At 40.4% G+C, this 16,367-nt stretch overlaps 1 protein-coding gene across 3 annotated transcripts in view; it reads left to right on the forward strand.

Annotated features, from left to right (window-relative positions):
* Window positions 1-16,367, forward strand: part of EVI5 (ecotropic viral integration site 5) — a 281,488-nt gene that overhangs the window by 178,814 nt on the left and 86,307 nt on the right. For all 3 annotated transcript variants that reach the window (XM_023231039.2, XM_023231037.2, XM_023231040.2), the window contains 2 exons: window positions 13,392-13,538; window positions 15,688-15,783. In XM_023231039.2, the coding sequence (XP_023086807.2) occupies window positions 13,392-13,538; window positions 15,688-15,783 (243 nt within the window). The remainder of the gene's footprint in view (window positions 1-13,391; window positions 13,539-15,687; window positions 15,784-16,367) is intronic.

The raw sequence follows: 16,367 nt of genomic DNA on the forward strand, positions 1-16,367 counted from the left end.
TATTTTAGATTTAGTTTGTTTTTTTTTTTTTTTTTAAGATGGAGTCTTGCTCTGTCTCCCAGGCTGGAGTGCAGTGGCCAGATCTCGGCTCACTGCAACCTCAGCCTCCCTTGTTCAGGCTATTCTCCTGCCTCAGCCTCCTGAGTAACTGGGATTACAGGCGGCCACCACCATGCCCGGCTAATTTTTGTATTTTTAGTAGAGACGGGGTTTCACCATGTTGGCCAGGCTAGTCTCGAACTCCTGACCTTGTGATCCGCCCACCTCGGCCTCCCAAAGTGCTGGGATTACAGGTGTGAGCCGCCGCGCCCTGTCTAGATTTAGATTTCTTAAGATAAATTGTACTATATTTTTTCCCATCTTAATTTGTTTGTATGTGTTTATATCTCTGATAAACAGCATATAGATGGGTACTTTTAAAAATACAGTCTGATAAATGATTGTTCAACTCTCAATAGGCTAAAAACCACTGAATATATGTACACTTGAGGGAGGTCAATTTTATAATATGTCAGCTATATCTCAATAAAGCTATAAAAAGTGGCTGGGTTCAGTAGCTCAAGCATGTAATCCCAACATTTTGGGAGGCCAAGGCAGGTGGATCACCTGAGGTCAGGAGTTTGAGACCAACCTGGCCAACACGGTGAAACCCCATCTCTACTAAAAATACAAAAAAATTAGCCGGGCTTGGTGGCACATGCCTGTAGTCCCAGCTATTCGGGAGGCTGAGGCAGGAGAATCGATTGAACCCAGTAGGTGGAGGTTGCAGCAGTGAGCCAGGATCACGCCACTGCACTCCAGCCTGGGTGACAGAGCAAGACTCTACCTCAAAGAAAAACAAAAAAACTAAAAACCATTTAGTCTCATAGTTTCTTTTGCCATCATGTTTGGTCTCAGTTTTGTGATTTTATTTGAATTGATATCTGTCACCTTGCTAGCTATTTTGTTTATTCTGTCTGTTCTTTGTTTCTTTATTTTTTTTCTACCTTCTCTTGGATTTATTAGATATTTATTGTGATTCCATTTTTGTCTTCACATTTGACTATTTATACATCTTTCAAGAGTTTTTTTAGTGGTTGTTCTAGGTTTTACAATAAATAGAGTGTACCTTCAAATAATAAATTATAAATAATAAATGAATAAATATACACTTCATGTGTAATCTAAGGCTCTTACAACAGTGTATTTTCAAATCTCTCTACCTCTTTTGTGAAATTGTCATACATTTTACATATTGTCCAAACATATATACTACTAATTTTGCATTAAAGTTACCTTTCATAGAAATTGAAAAACTTTTAATGAAATGTGTTTTTCCTTCAAGATATTCTGTTTCAGCACTCTTTCTTGTGCAGATCCATGTTTCTGTCTGATATCTTATTTTTTCTGCTGTAAGAACTTTTATCATTTTCTTTAGTGCTGGTTTTTGTTTGAGAAAATGTTTATTTCTTCAATTTTAAAAGATATATTTGCAGGATATTGAATTCTGCCTTGACAGTTTTTTTCTTATAACACTTTAAATCACTTTACTATCTTCTTGTGAGAAACCATGCCAGCCAGCACTCTGTTGTAATTCTTATTTTTGTTCCTCAACATGTAACGTATTTTTTCCTCTGGTTGCCTTCAAACTTTTGTCTTTGTTTGTAGCAGGTTGAATATAATATACCTAGATCTGTTTTTTTTTTCTTGTTTTTTTTTTTTTTTCTCTGAGTTTCTTTGATTTATAGACTTGTGTATGCCATAAATTTTGGAAAATTCTTGGTTTTTTTTTTTTTTTTTGAGATGAAGTTTCACTCCTGTTGCCCAGGCTGGAGTGCAATAGCATGATCTCAGCTCACTGCAACCTCTGCCCCCTGGGTTCAAGCCATTCTCCTGCCTCAGCCTCCCAAGTAACTGGGATTACAGGCAAGTGACACCAAGCCTGGCTAATTTTGTATTTTTAGTACAGACGGGGTTTCTCCCTGTTGGTCAGACTGGTCTCAAACTCCCAACGTTAGGTGATCCGCCCATCTCGGCCTCCCAAAGTTCTGAGATTACAGGCGTGAGCCACCATGCCCAGCCCTTGGTTGTTATTTCTTCAAGTATTTCTTCGCACACTCTCTTCTTCAGGGGTTTCAATTATACATATGTTAGATTGTTCAAGGTTGTCTGACAACTCTTGGTTGCTCTGTTCTTTTTGTCACTATTATTTTTCTCTTTCTGTTTTCAGTTTCCATTGACTAAAACATTTTTGCTGACAAGTTATTAAGTTCACTCATTCTTTCCATTGCTTTGTCGAGTTGTTTGATGAGCCACTGAAGGCATTCTTTACATCTGTTACCATTTTTCATTTCTAGCTTTTCTTTAAAAATAATTTTTTTTTTCAAAGAGAAAGGGCCTCACTGTGTTGCCCAGGCTGGTCTCGAACTCCTGAGCCCAGTGATCCTCCCACCTCAGCCTCCCCAAAGTGCTAGGATTACAGCCACAAACCACTGTGCCCAGCCCATCTCTAGCTTTTCTTTTTGACTCACAGTTTTCATTTTTCTGCTGGTATTACCTGTCTAATCTTATATGATTTTCACCTTTACCTTAGAGCCTTTAGTATATTAATCACAGTTATTTTAAATTCTCTGTCAGATATTGTATTAGGGTTCTCTAGAGGGACAGAACTAATAGGATATATATATATATATATATAAAGGGGAGTTTATTTAAAGTATTAACTTACACGATCACAGGGTCCCACAATAGGCTGTCTACAAGCTGAAGAGAAAGGAGAGCCAGTCGAAGTCCCAAAACTGAAGAGCTTGAAGTCCAGTGTTCAAGGACAGGAAGCATCCAGCCTGGGGGAAATATATAGGCTGGGCCAGTCTCTCCTTTTCACATTTTTCTGCCTGCTTTATATTCGCTGGCAGCTTGTGCCCACCAGGTAAGGGTGGATCTACCTTCCCCAGCCCACTGACTCAAATGTTAATCTCTTTTGGCAACACCCTCACAGACACTCCAAGGATCAATACTTTGTATTGATCTTGGATATTAACTCAGTATTAACCATCACAAGTCCGCCCCTTGTCAACTTGAACCTATGCACATCTTCTGAGATCATACGTAATCTTCAAATAAAGACAATAATGCGGTAATAATTACACCTAACATAATACAACTATTCTTTGTACAACCGGAAACGTACCAATCCCCGACTCAAAAACTATTACATAAAGTTGACGATACTTAAATGCTGATATGAAGTCAATAAATCTTATGTCACACGATAAAATATATTTTCTTAGTACAAATGTATACATACACAAACATGATTTTAACAAAAAAAGTAGGAAATACTCATGACTATTACAGTCCTTGTTTCTGCAGCTGGTGACGTAGTGGTATCTGGTATTGATGACTGCTTTCTATTACCCATTCTGTATTCTCTTTGCTTTCAACAAGCACCTCAGCAGGTCGGGTTGTTTTTCCTGGTGGAGTGACCCAAACCTTCATTCCTGAGGGCTCTGAGCCATTTGCATTCCTGCTTGGATTGGGATGTTGTAGTTTCCCATTGACCTTAATCACAGGGCATGGTAATACTAAGATGCCCTGATGGATCTCCTGTATTCCATGCATACTCTTCCTTACCTCCATTGTGGAGTAGTAGGCTGATTTCATCTTGATTGTCTGGGTCAATCATCCCAGCCAACACTGTAACTCCTTTCTTAGCCTGTTGACTTAAAGGTAGCAGGAGCCAAAATGTCCAGGTGGCAATCTTAACTTCCAGTTTAATGGAGTTGTTGTGTCTTCTGGTGGTAGCGTTCCTCACTCTGGAACTAAGACCTGTAGGCCAGCAGAATTAATGTTGAGGGAATAGGAAGCAAAAATTTTGCTAGTGGATCACTAGGGGTGATGGTGAGTGGTGCCACTTCCACTTCCACCCCTTGATTCCTGGACCCGTGAATCCTGCCTATGGGAGAAACAGTACCATATATTGGATGCTGATTCAGAGCATACACAGCCTTCTGGAGACCTTTGTCCTAGCCCTGCAAAGTATTGTCACCTAGTTGACATTGTAATTGTGACTTCAAAAGGCCATTCCACCATTCTATCCATCCAGCTGCTTCAGGATGATGGGGAACATGGTAAGATCAGTGAATTCCATGAACGTGAGCCTACTGCAACACTTCTTTGGCCATAAAGTGAGTGCCTTGGTCAGAAGCAATGCTGTGTGGAATACCATGATGGTGGTTAAGGCATTCCATGAGTCAAGAGATGGTAGTCTCGGCAGAAGCATTACGTGCAGGATAGGTAAACCCATATCCGGAGTAAGTGTCTGTTCCAGTGAGGACAAACCTCTGCCCTTTCCATGATAGAAGAGGTCCAATATAGTCAACCTGCCACCAGGTAGCTAGCTGATCACCCAAAGGAATGGTGCCATATCAAGGGCTCAGTATTGGTCTCTGCTGCTGGCAAATTGGGCACTCAGCAGTGGCTGTAGCCAGGTCAGCCTTGGCGAGTGGAAGTCCATGTTGCTGAGACCATGTGTAACTTCCCTCCTTGCCACCATGGCCACTTTGTTCATGGGCTTATTGGGCGACGATGGGTGGCTGGGAAAAGAAACTCAGTGGTGTCCTCAGAAGGGGTCATCCTGTCCACTCAATTATTAAACTCCTCCTCTGCTGAGGTCACCCGTTGGTGGGCACTCACATGGGATACAAATGTCTTCACAGTTTTTGGCCACTCAGAGAGGTCCATCCACATACCTCTTCCCCAGATTTCTTTGTCACCAATTTTCCTATCATGCTTCTTCCAAGTCCCTGACCAACGAACCAAGCCATCAGCTACATGAATAATTGTATACTCGCACATCTGGCCATTTATCCTTCCATGCAAAGTGCACAGCCAGGTGCACTGCTCAAAGTTCTGCCCACTGGGAAGATTTACCTTCCCTGCTGTCCTTCAGGGATGTCCTAGAAAGGGGCTGTAGTGCGGTGGCTGTCCACTTTCAGGTGGTTCGTGCATATCGTGCAGAAACATCTGTGAACCAGGCCCTGGTCTTCTCTTCCTCTGTCAGCTGATCGTAGGGAACTCCCCATGAGGCCATCAGTGCAGGCTTGGGGAGAGAAGACAGGGTGGCAGGAGTGGAGACCATGGGCATTTGAGCTACTTCCTCATGGAATTTACTTGTCCTTTCAGGACCTGCTCAAGCCTGATCACGTGTATACCACTTCCATTTGATGATGGAGTGCTGCTGTGCACAGCCCACTTTATGACTGGATGGGTCAGAAAGTACCCAGTTCATGATACGCAGTTCAGGTCACATGGTGACTTGATTACCCATAGTCAGTTCGTGACTATGATGAACCATGGTTCAGTTTCCACCAAAGCCCAATAACAGGCCAACAGCTGTCTCTCAAAAGGAGAATAGTTATCTGCAGAAGATGGCAGGGTCTTGCTCCAAAATCCTAGAGGTCTCTGCTGTGATTCACCTGTGGGGGCCATGAATCTGTTTTTATAATTCAAATTAGTATTTTGTTCGTTCAACCTAGAAGTTTTCTGCTTGTATAAATTAAGTAGGAATCCTGCAGGCTTCCTACCAATTTCACTTCTAGGAACACCATGATTAATTAGCCAGTGCCAGAGTTCTAAACAAGTCAGACTATTTTGATTGCCCCTTTGCCGCTGCTGTTCATTACAGTAGCTACGTCCACCTTGCCATTGATGGTTAAGTGCTGTCACTTGGCCCCTGCCACCTTGGGATTCAATTATTCTGTTTGTATTTAAATTTTGTAGTTGAGTAACTGCAGTTCCCACCGTTACATCTGACATACTGCGAAGAGCAATTACAGGGCTCTTCAAAGATGCAGGTGCTGCCCTCACAAATCTATTTCAAAAGGCATTGGTCAAGAGTATGTCTTCTGGACCCTCCCAGCTGAGATGAGTAGGTCTAAAGTGACTAATCCACTCCACCATCCCAATCTCCCTAAGCCTTTGGATCCCATCCTCTACATTAAACCAAGGGAGAGGCTGGGCGCGGTGGCTCAAGCCTGTAATTCCAACACTTTGGGAGGCCAAGACGGGCAGATCACGAGGTCAGGAGATCGAGACCATCCTGGCTAACACGGTGAAACGCCATCTCTACTAAAAAAATACAAAAAAACTAGCCCGGCGAGGTGGCAGGCACTTGTAGTCCCAGCTGCTCAGGAGGCTGAGGCAGGAGAACGGCATAAACCCGGGAGGCGGAGCTTGCAGTGAGCCAAGATCCGGCCACTGCACTCCAGCCTGGGTGACAAAGCAAGACTCCGTCTCCAAAAAAAAAAAAAAACCAAGGGAGATCAGGAGTTTCCAGCTCACTCACCATGAGCCATCTTCTAATCCATCTTTCAGCCAAGTAAATAAACTATTTGAACCTTTTTTAACTCCCCAAGTTGCAACATTAAATGCAGAGTCCCTACTTCGTGGGCCCAAATCAATAAATTCAGCCTGATCCAACTCTGTGTTCCTTCCACCATTATCCCATACCCTTAATATCCATTCCCATGGCCTGTTTTCCAGATTTCTGTTTATATAAATTAGAGAACTCAAACATTTTTTTTTCAAGTGTAGCACACCTCATGGGTCACACTCTCAACCTCACCTCTAGGGGCCCACTGAGACTTTAACCTAGCTATAGGTCTAGAAGCAAACGGGTGTTGGGGGTGGCTCCTGAGAAGAATCAACATTATCTTGCCTGGCAACTTCCTCAGGGGAGGGCATCACTGTTGCCTCAGGCAGTGCAGGGTTCATTTCCTCAGACAAAGGTAGAAAGGCTGATGGCAGCATGGGTTGGGGAGGGGATGTTACCACTACTAGGGATGGGGAAGCTGTTCCTTCTAATAAAAAAGGTTCATGAGAGTTTACAAACTCAGTGTCCCTAGCTTTATCAGGGTCCTCCCACACATCCCCATTCCAAGTTTTAGGGTCCCATTCTTTTCCAATCAATGCCTTCACTTTAACAGTAGACACCTGACAAGGCTGTGCATGCATCTTTCGTTGCAGGTCAGCCACTTGCATGAAGAGCTTGTGACTGTCTACTCTCATTCAAGGCAATCTTAGCAGATTTGAGGCTTAGTATCTGCTCCTGAAGCTGGGAGACAGAATTCCTGAGTTCATCATTTTCTTTCATCACTTTGTCAGTGAACTTAGGAGCAACGAACCATCTTCATTACATCCCTTGGTTCTCCACATATAGTCAACGGTACTATGTATAGAGTCACTAAATTGCTTGCCTCTCACAAATAGTAAATCAGGAGTGTCAAATGCACTTATTTTGCATAACTCTCTAAACAGCTCATGCCAAGAACTATCAGTGTGCTTCATACTATTAGAAGTAGAGTCCTTAGCATTTTTGGGTCTTATCATATTAAGCAGCCAACTCCAGAAACCCCCAAACCAATGAAATAACTCCATCCTTAATATTCTGTTCCTCTAGAACCACTCCTGGTACCAATATCTGTATTAGTCAGGGTTCTCTGGAGGGGCAGAACTAATAGGATATATACAGGAATAATTATATATATAAAACATATGTAATATGTTATATAATATGTATGTTATATATAATTATATAACTCCTATATATGCATAGACATATATATGTATATAGGAGTTTATTAAGTATTAACTTACATGATCGCAAGGTCCCACAATAGGCCATCTGCAAGATGGAGAGCAAGAAAAGCCAGTCCGAGTCCCAAAACTAAAGAACTTGAAGTCTGATGGTCGAGAGCAGGACACATCCAGCATGGGACAAAGATGCAGGCTGGGAAGCTGGGCCAGTCTCTCCTTTTCACATTTTTCTGCGTGCTTTATATTGGCTGACAGCTGATTAGATTGTGCCCACCAGATTAAGAGTGGATCTGGATCTGCCTTTCCCATCCCACTGACTCAAATGTTAATCTCTTTTGGCAACACCCTCACAGATACACACGGGATCAGTACTTTGTATCCTTCGATCCAATCAAGTTGACACTCAGTATTAACCACCACAGATATTTTTATCATCTGTGTCATATGTAATGCTGGTTCTGTTGATTGCTTTGTCTCTTGGGAGTGCTTTGTTTTTCCTTGCCTTTTTCTATGCTTTGTAATTTTTTTTTTTGAGACGGAGTCTCGCTCTGTCGCCCAGGCTGGAGTGCAGTGGCCGGATCTCAGCTCACTGCAAGCTCTGCCTCCCGGGTTTAGGCCATTCTCCTGCCTTAGCCTCCTGAGTAGCTGGGACTACAGGCGCCTGCCACCTCGCCCGGCTAGTTTTTTGTATTTTTTAATAGAGATGGCGTTTCACCGTGTTAGCCAGGATGGTCTCGATCTCCTGACCTCATGATCCACCCGTCTCGGCCTCCCAAAGTGCTGGGATTATAGGCTTGAGCCACCACGCCCGGCCCTGCTTTGTAATTTTTTTTGTTGAAGGCTGGATAGCTTGTGTAGGACTGCAGACTAAGTCAAATAGTGTTTCTGCCAGGAAATGGGCACATTTTTCCTTCTGCTGGGCCTTTAATGTGGGAGATTGCAGTTAATATAGTCCAGAGATGGGCTGACTTTGAGGTTTGTTGTTTCTTTGGTTATCATCAGTGCACCACAGGCTTCAAATTCCCTTAGCAATACCTTATTTTTCCCTTAGCAATACCTTATTTTTAGAGTAGGAGCTGGTTTGCCAGAGGGATTTTGTGTCTTTAGGTCTTCCCTTTGCATAACACTTTAAAAGGGTCTGTCTTCAGCAGTATTCCATTTGTTACTTATTACAGAAGAGTTGGAGGGGCAACAGTGTTTTCTATTGTTCTGATGAAGTCTCAGTCTTAGACAGGCACGGTGGCTAATGCCTATAATCCCCAGGACTTTGGGAGCCCTAGGCAGGAGGATCACTTGAGGCCAGGAGTTTGAGACCAGCCTGGGCAACATAGTGAGACCTTGTCTCGTATAGAAATTTTTAAAAATCAGCTAGGTGTGGTAGTATGTGCCTGTAGTCCCAGCTACTTGAGAGGCCAAGGTGGCAGGATCACTTGAGCCCAGGCGTTTGAGGCTGTGGTGAACTATAACACCGCTGCAGTCCAGCCTAAGCCACTCCAGCCTAAGCCACAAAGCAAGATCCTGTTTCTAAATTAAAAAAAATAAATGGCTGGGTGTTGTGGCTCACACCTATAACCCCAGCACTTTGGGAAGCTGAAGTGGGTGGATCACCTGAGGTCAGGAGTTCAAGACCAGCATGGTGAAACCCCGTCTCTACTAAAAATACAAAAATTAGCCAGACGTGGTGGTGTACACCTATAATCCCAGCTACTTGGGAGGCTGAGGCAGGAGAATCACTTGAATCTGGGAGGCAGAGGTTGCAGTGAGCTGAGGTCACACCATTGCACTCCAGCCTGGGCAACAAGAGTGAAACTCCGTGAAAAAAATAAATAAATAAAGTAAAAAATAAATAAATTCAGTCTTAGGCTTCATTATGTCCTTTGATCTGGTGCATTTGGTCTTTAGTGCTCCTGCCTACCCCTAGATGTAGTCCTAGGCACAAAACGCAGTTCTGCCCTTCCCTAAGATGCAGTGGCTTTCACCAGTGCCCCAAAGACAATAGTTGGCCCTGATCTGCACAGATTAAAGCATATATTCCCTAGAGGAGACAGGCAAAGTTTAGCGCCTTCCCATAGTGACTGCTGTTCCCCTTCCTGAGTCCTGTATCATGAAGATTTTTTTCCCAAGACTCTCACCAGTCTTTTTTGTGTGTACCTGTTTGAGTACCTGAAGAAAAGTGTGCAAGAGTTTATGAACTTAGGCTCTAAGTCTGCTGCCTCCTGAGCCTCCACACTGTCTAGCCAGCCAATACTTAGCTTCCACCAGTTCGATATTTATTCTAGCTGTATCATTCTTAGCTTATGGCTGCATCTGCTCTGCCCCAGGTGAGAAAATGCTTAAATCCCATTGCATCTCTCCTGGGAGGCTCTGGGGTTGAACTTAAGAGTTTGGCTGGCTTTTTTTTTTTTTTTTTTTTTTTTGAGATAGAGTCTTGTTCTGTCACCCAGGCTGGAGTGCAGTGGCATGATCTCAGCTCACCACAACTTCCGCCTCCCAGGTTCAAGCAATTCTCCTGCCTCAGCCTCCTGAGTAGCTGGGACTACAGGTGCCCACCACCACGTGTGACTAGTTTTTTTTTGTTTTTTGTTTTTTGTTTTTTTTTGTATTTTTAGTAGAGACAGGGTTTCACCGTGTTAGCCAGGATGGTTTCCATCTCCTGACCTTGTAATCTGCCCGCCTCAGCCTCCCAAAGTACTGGGATTGCAGGTGTGAGCCACCGTACCCGGCCCACTTTCTTAAAGTAAATTTACTTTTTTTCTTGTATGATAGTTTAGCTCAGTATACTACTATAGGGTGAAGTTTCTTTTTTAAGCATTATGAATTTTTGCTGTTGAAATATCTGCTAGACATTTCATTACCCTTCCTTTATAGGTCTCAGTTTTTCCCTTGATTTGCCTCTTTAGCATTCTAAGTTTTGTTACAGTGTATCTTGGTGGGGATTTATTTGTTTTTATCCTGGTTGGAACTAATCGTGTTTCCTAAAGTGTAGATTTATATCTTTTATTTCTTAAATTGTAAAAAATTCTCAATTCTCAACTATTACCATCTCTTAAACTATCGTATCTCACTTTTTTTTTACTATTTATCCTGCAACCCCTATTAGGTATATTTTGGACCTTATTCTCTTTTCTGTGTCTAATGACCTCTTCTGGGACACTATTTCTTCAGTATAGCTAATCTCCAGTCTAACCCATTCATTGAATTCAGTGGCTGTATTTATAGAAATTTTCTTAGGTTGTTTTTCTGATTTGCTTAATGTTTTTTTGATAGTGACTTGTTCTTTGCTTATGTTTTGGCATCTTCCTTTTATGTCATTAATATTGTAATTTTAGACATAACCTATGTTATATAAAGTCCTATAATTTTTTATCTTTAGAGTTCTTAAAATATATTTTTTTCTGCTGTCTCTCACTCATGGTCAGTAATTGGGTTTTATGTGTATTATTTATCAACCATAATGTCGAATTACGGTCTTGTGTTCAGGGATACAGGGAGGGGTTTTATCTGTGGAAATTATTTGCAGCTTATGTCAAAGATGTGTCCCTCTGAAGTGTAGTTATTTGTTTTGATGGTAGCAGGTAAGACAGTAAAAAGAGGCTGTGATACATTTTGAATACAGTGCTAAGAAGTTTACTTAATTTTGTAGACAGACTTATTTGTTGATTCAAAATGAGAAAGAGGCCAGGTGCAATGACTCCTGCCTGTGATTGCAGGATTTTGGGAGACCAAGATGGGAGGATCACTTAAGTTCAGGAGTTCAAGGCTGGCCTGCGGAACATAGCAAGACCTCATCTCTACTAAAAATCAAAAAAATTATCTGGGCGTGGCAGCACATGCCTGTGGTCCCAGCTATTCAGGAGGCTGAGGTGGGAGGATAGCTTGAGCCTGGGAGATTGAAGCTACAAGTGAGCTATGATTGTGCCTCTGTTCTCTAGCCTGGGCAACACAGCAAGCTCCTGTGAGATGATATCTAAAAAAAAAAGAAAGAAAGAATGAGAAAGACTACAGTATGTGTTATAGGAAGATAAGTAAAAGTAAAGATGAAGAAAGTTGTAAGTGGTTGAAAGTTTTGGAGCTTACATCTGTTAGATGACCTACATTTTTTCATTAAAACTAGAGGCAGGGTCTTTTTCATAGGATGAGGTAAAGTAGGTATAATAATGGCAACAACTGAACATTTATTAAGTATCTAAAATTTCCTGGGTGCAGTGGCCCACGCCTGTAATCTCCCAGCACTTTGGGAGGCTGTGGCGGGCGGATTACTTGAGGTTAGGAGTTCGAGATCTGCCTGGCCAACATGGTGAAACCCTGTCTCTGCTAAAAATACAAAATTTAGCCGGGCATAGTGGTGGGTGCCTGTAATTCCAGCTACTTGGGAGGCTGAGGCAGGAGAATCACTTGAACCCAGGAGGTGGAGGTTGCAGTGAGCCAAGGTCATGCCACTGCACTCTTGTCTGGGCAGCAAAGTGAGACTCTGTCTCAAAAAAATGAAATGACATGACATGACATGACATGACATGACATGATTGTATGAGACTGCTTTCATAAACTTTTCTCTCATAATCTAATCTTCACAACATAGCCTCAAAAGGCAAGTAATACTATCTCTACTGAAATTTGGTAGGATTAAATAACTTGGCCAAGGTTTAAGAACTGTTAAATGAGAAGTTAGATTTTTACTTCTTTCTGCTATGAAAGTCCCTACTGTTTCTTTCAGGCCTCAGATAGAGTAATTTAGGGTTGAGAGAATTCAGGCTGGGTCATACCTGAGTGTGAAAACTGTCTCTTGTTAGTTCAAAGTCTATATGTTTTTTTAAGCACATTCTGTAATTCTAATACAATAAACAGCTAGCATTTATTGCTACATATTAGGCCCTGTTACATGTATTATCTCATTTAATTCTGAAGACACCAAAATGAGAAATAGAAAGTATTTTATATGCATTTTTCAAATAAGGGAATAGAGACTCAGAGATACTAACTTGTTTGCGTAATGACCAAATATTAAAACCAGAATTCAAAATCTGTGCTTCGTCAAAAGAGACTGTGCTAGACATTGAGAGCATGTAGAAATACACATATGCCGTATTGTGTGACATCAAGTTTACAGCCCAATAAATAGTGATGGTACCTTTTTTTTTTCTTTTTGAGACAGAGTCTTGTGTTACCCAGGCTGGAGTGCAGCTGTGTGATCTCAGCTCACTGCAACCTCCGCTTCCTGGGTTCAAGTGATTCTTGTGCCTCAGCCTCCCAAGTAACTGGGATTACAGACATGCACCACCATGCCTGACTAATTTTTGTATTTTTGGTAGAGACAGGTTTCACCATTTTGGTCAGGCTGGTCCCAAACTCCTGGCCACAAGTGATTTGCCCAGCTTGGTCTTGAATGCTGGGATTACAGGCATGAGCCACTGCGCTGGGCATGATGGTACCTTTTGACTGGTTTGTGCTTTCTTTCTGGAACCAGAAAGAGGAATTAAACTCACCATTCCTCTGTCTATCCACTTTGTACTCCCATTGCCAATCTTAGAAAGGAATGCCTTCAAGTAGTGTATAAGCATTTTTATAGTTTACAGCTATTTTTTGTATAAATGGTATATTGAGCTATAATGAGAGTTTCTAATATTGACAGTATGCATTCCTTTGGATGACTTGATTTTAAAGGCAGTTTTATCGTATTTTTTAATGTTGATTTGTTGAATAACACTGACCTATAACTAGTAACATTTTTAATAATGTTGTGTAAAATGGATAGGTAATTTTTTAAAATTTTTAGGTCTTGTAACTATAGTCTGAGTATTTATTTTTCTGATTATTAGAACCAGATCAATAGTAACCATCTTCGAAGAGCAGAACAAGAGGTGGTTAACCTACAGGAGAAAGTGCAGTATCTTTCTGCACAGAACAAAGGACTCCTTACTCAGTTAAGTGAAGCAAAGCGCAAACAAGCAGAGATTGAATGCAAGGTAAATATGTCAATTAACTGATTTTGTTTTTTGTCAATATAATAATGCCTTTTTTGTGTTTGCCTTATCGTGATTATATTATCTTAAAAACAAAACAAAAAAGCTTGTCCTATTTTCTACTTTTCCTGAACTTGTTTTGGTAGTTGCTGTCAGACCAGGTTAGCTCATCGTGCTTCTGGGGTGGATTTCAGTCAAGAAACATTTTCAGTCACTTCCTTGGTTAATTTAATTTCCTGGACTGGCATTTACTAGTATCTCTTTACAGTTTTTCTTTTGACTGGTAACCCTTTAAAACCGGAGCTTTCAATGGCTTGATGAAAAAAGGTGGGTCATTTAGAGAGGTTAGGGCTCCTCTGCTTTGATTGTTATCTTATTAGTGGGCAGTTAACATTGATATATGTTTTCTGGATAGACTAGAGAGCAAAAGAAATGTGTATGTACCAGTGTGTTGGCAAAAATGGGTATATTACCCATTATTATTTTAATCAGTTATACTCTTTTACTTTTTTGTGAGGTGTTTGGATTCAAAAAGCATCAAAAGTATTTGAATGCAAGTACATTCTTTCCTGAAATAAATTTACAATATAGCAGTGGTGAGAGAGTGGGGGAAAGGCACGAAGATGGAAGGAGAGGAGGGAGGGTTTGGGGGGTGTGTGTGTGTGAAATAACTAAAGAAATGACTGTAGACTCGGCATTAGAATGGATTATTAGAGGCAAGTTATGGGATTTAAAAAAAATAAACTAGGCATCCACCTTTCCATGTTGAGATAGTAGGAATGATGCCCGTTAAAGATTCCAGCCTTACTGTTGTATAAGAAATAAGACTTTTGATGGCACATATAAAGCTGTAATTCCATCAACTTATTCTGGTGTCATTAAAAACCAAGAGTGAAGCTTGAATGGTTTATCAGTGTCACTGAAATCCAGAGATGAAATTACATCCTTATAAATATGCATGGCTGGTACAATGTATACTGACAGAAATCTGTAGGCAGTACTGAAATTCATACTAAAGCACAGTCACTTTTGAAGGATATGACTAAACTAATTTATAAATAAAATAATATTAAATGAGGTTGTATCAATCTGATTTGTCATACCAATATCTGATTGAGTTTTTATGATGCTAAATTGTCTGTGTTGACATCTTGTCGATAACTAAATTTAATCTTTTATTTATTATTGATGTTAGTTTTCCTTAAACATATTTTGATAACGGTGTTACTAGATTTAATATTGCTCCTCAAATGCCCTAGTACCTGTTGAGAAAAGTAAAGTGTTCTTTGGAAATAAATCTTTAAGGAACTTACTGTTGAAAATAATAATTTTCTTTGAACTTGTCTAAGTAATGGGCTCAGTTTTAGAATATTAGCGGATTTTATGAACTAATATGGGATTTTGTTTAATTTTTAATTGTTCATTAATACTTCTGTGAAGTATGTTACAGATGCAGACTCTGATATCTCCCCCGTGTTTAAGCTGTGTGTTAATTTATTCAGTCTTTCATAATGCCTTTGCAGATTTTGAGAATGACCAATGTATTGTTAACCTAGCACCTAGTACATTCTGATTAAATGTGTATACTTTACCCTGTTATGTTAGAATGATTCAGGAACAAAGTTAATTTTTCAAGAATACCAGTCCTTGAATTATATAAATCTGATTCATTTTCATTTAGTATTATAAGATTATAGCTTATGATTAACTTATAATTATTAAAGCTTTTTTATTTTTTGTGTAAAATGTGTGGATATTGTTTATAACATTAATGTTATTTTCCCTCTCAACTTAATTTGAATGTTCTCCCTTAAAGTTGAGATATTACAAGCCTGTGAACTCCAGTTTCAAAATGCAGAACACTCTAAAACCCTAGAGTTTTTTCATAAATTTCACACAAATTGCTTTGTTGGCGAAACTTAAAATTTGAATTGATATATGGCCATTTATAATTGTTATTTATTCCACTTGATGTGAACATTTATGTCTCACTGCTTCATTGTATGCATTGAGCATATTGTTTCACTATGGATCTTGCCTTAGACCCTGCTAGATAATACTGATGTATGGTTTATGCCTCCTATTACTTTTCTAAAATCTGAATTCCAAACACACCTGGTTTATTTTGTTTTGGTTTGGTTTACCACACTAGAATAAGGAAGAAGTGATGGCTGTGAGGCTCCGGGAAGCAGATAGCATAGCTGCTGTGGCTGAACTACAACAACACATTGCTGAGCTTGAAATCCAGGTACTATGTGAAAATAATAAAGTACATGTAAAAATATGCTTTCTTCTATCCTCTTTGTCCAAACAGTAACTTAGTCTTTATCCTCATGACTGTGATTCTTTTTTCAATAATCATTCATTTCCAACTTTATTTTTTTTATTGTTGTAAAATAGACTTAACACTTACTATTTTAAAGTATACAGTTCTGTGGCATTAAGTGTACTTGACATTGTTGTGCAGCCATCACCACCATCCATGTCCAGAACTTTTTCATCCTCCCTAACTGAACCTCTTTGCCCATTAAACACTAACTTCCCATTCCCCCAGCAACTGGCAACCACCAGCAACTGGAAACCACCATTCTACTTTGTCTCTATGAATTTGACCACTCTGGTTACCTCATGTAAGTGGAATCATACAATACAGTCATATGCTGCATAAGGACATTTCAGTGACAGACAGCATATATGATGATGGTCCCATAGGATGATAATGAAGCTGAAAAATTCCTGTTTTCTAGTGACTATAGCCATCATTATGTTATAGCGCAACACATTACTCATGTGTTTGTGATGAGGCTGGTATAAACAAACCCACTGCACTGC

The sequence above is a fragment of the Piliocolobus tephrosceles genome, chromosome 1 (genome assembly GCF_002776525.5).
Source record: "Piliocolobus tephrosceles isolate RC106 chromosome 1, ASM277652v3, whole genome shotgun sequence".
Classification (NCBI taxonomy): Eukaryota; Metazoa; Chordata; class Mammalia; order Primates; family Cercopithecidae; genus Piliocolobus; species Piliocolobus tephrosceles.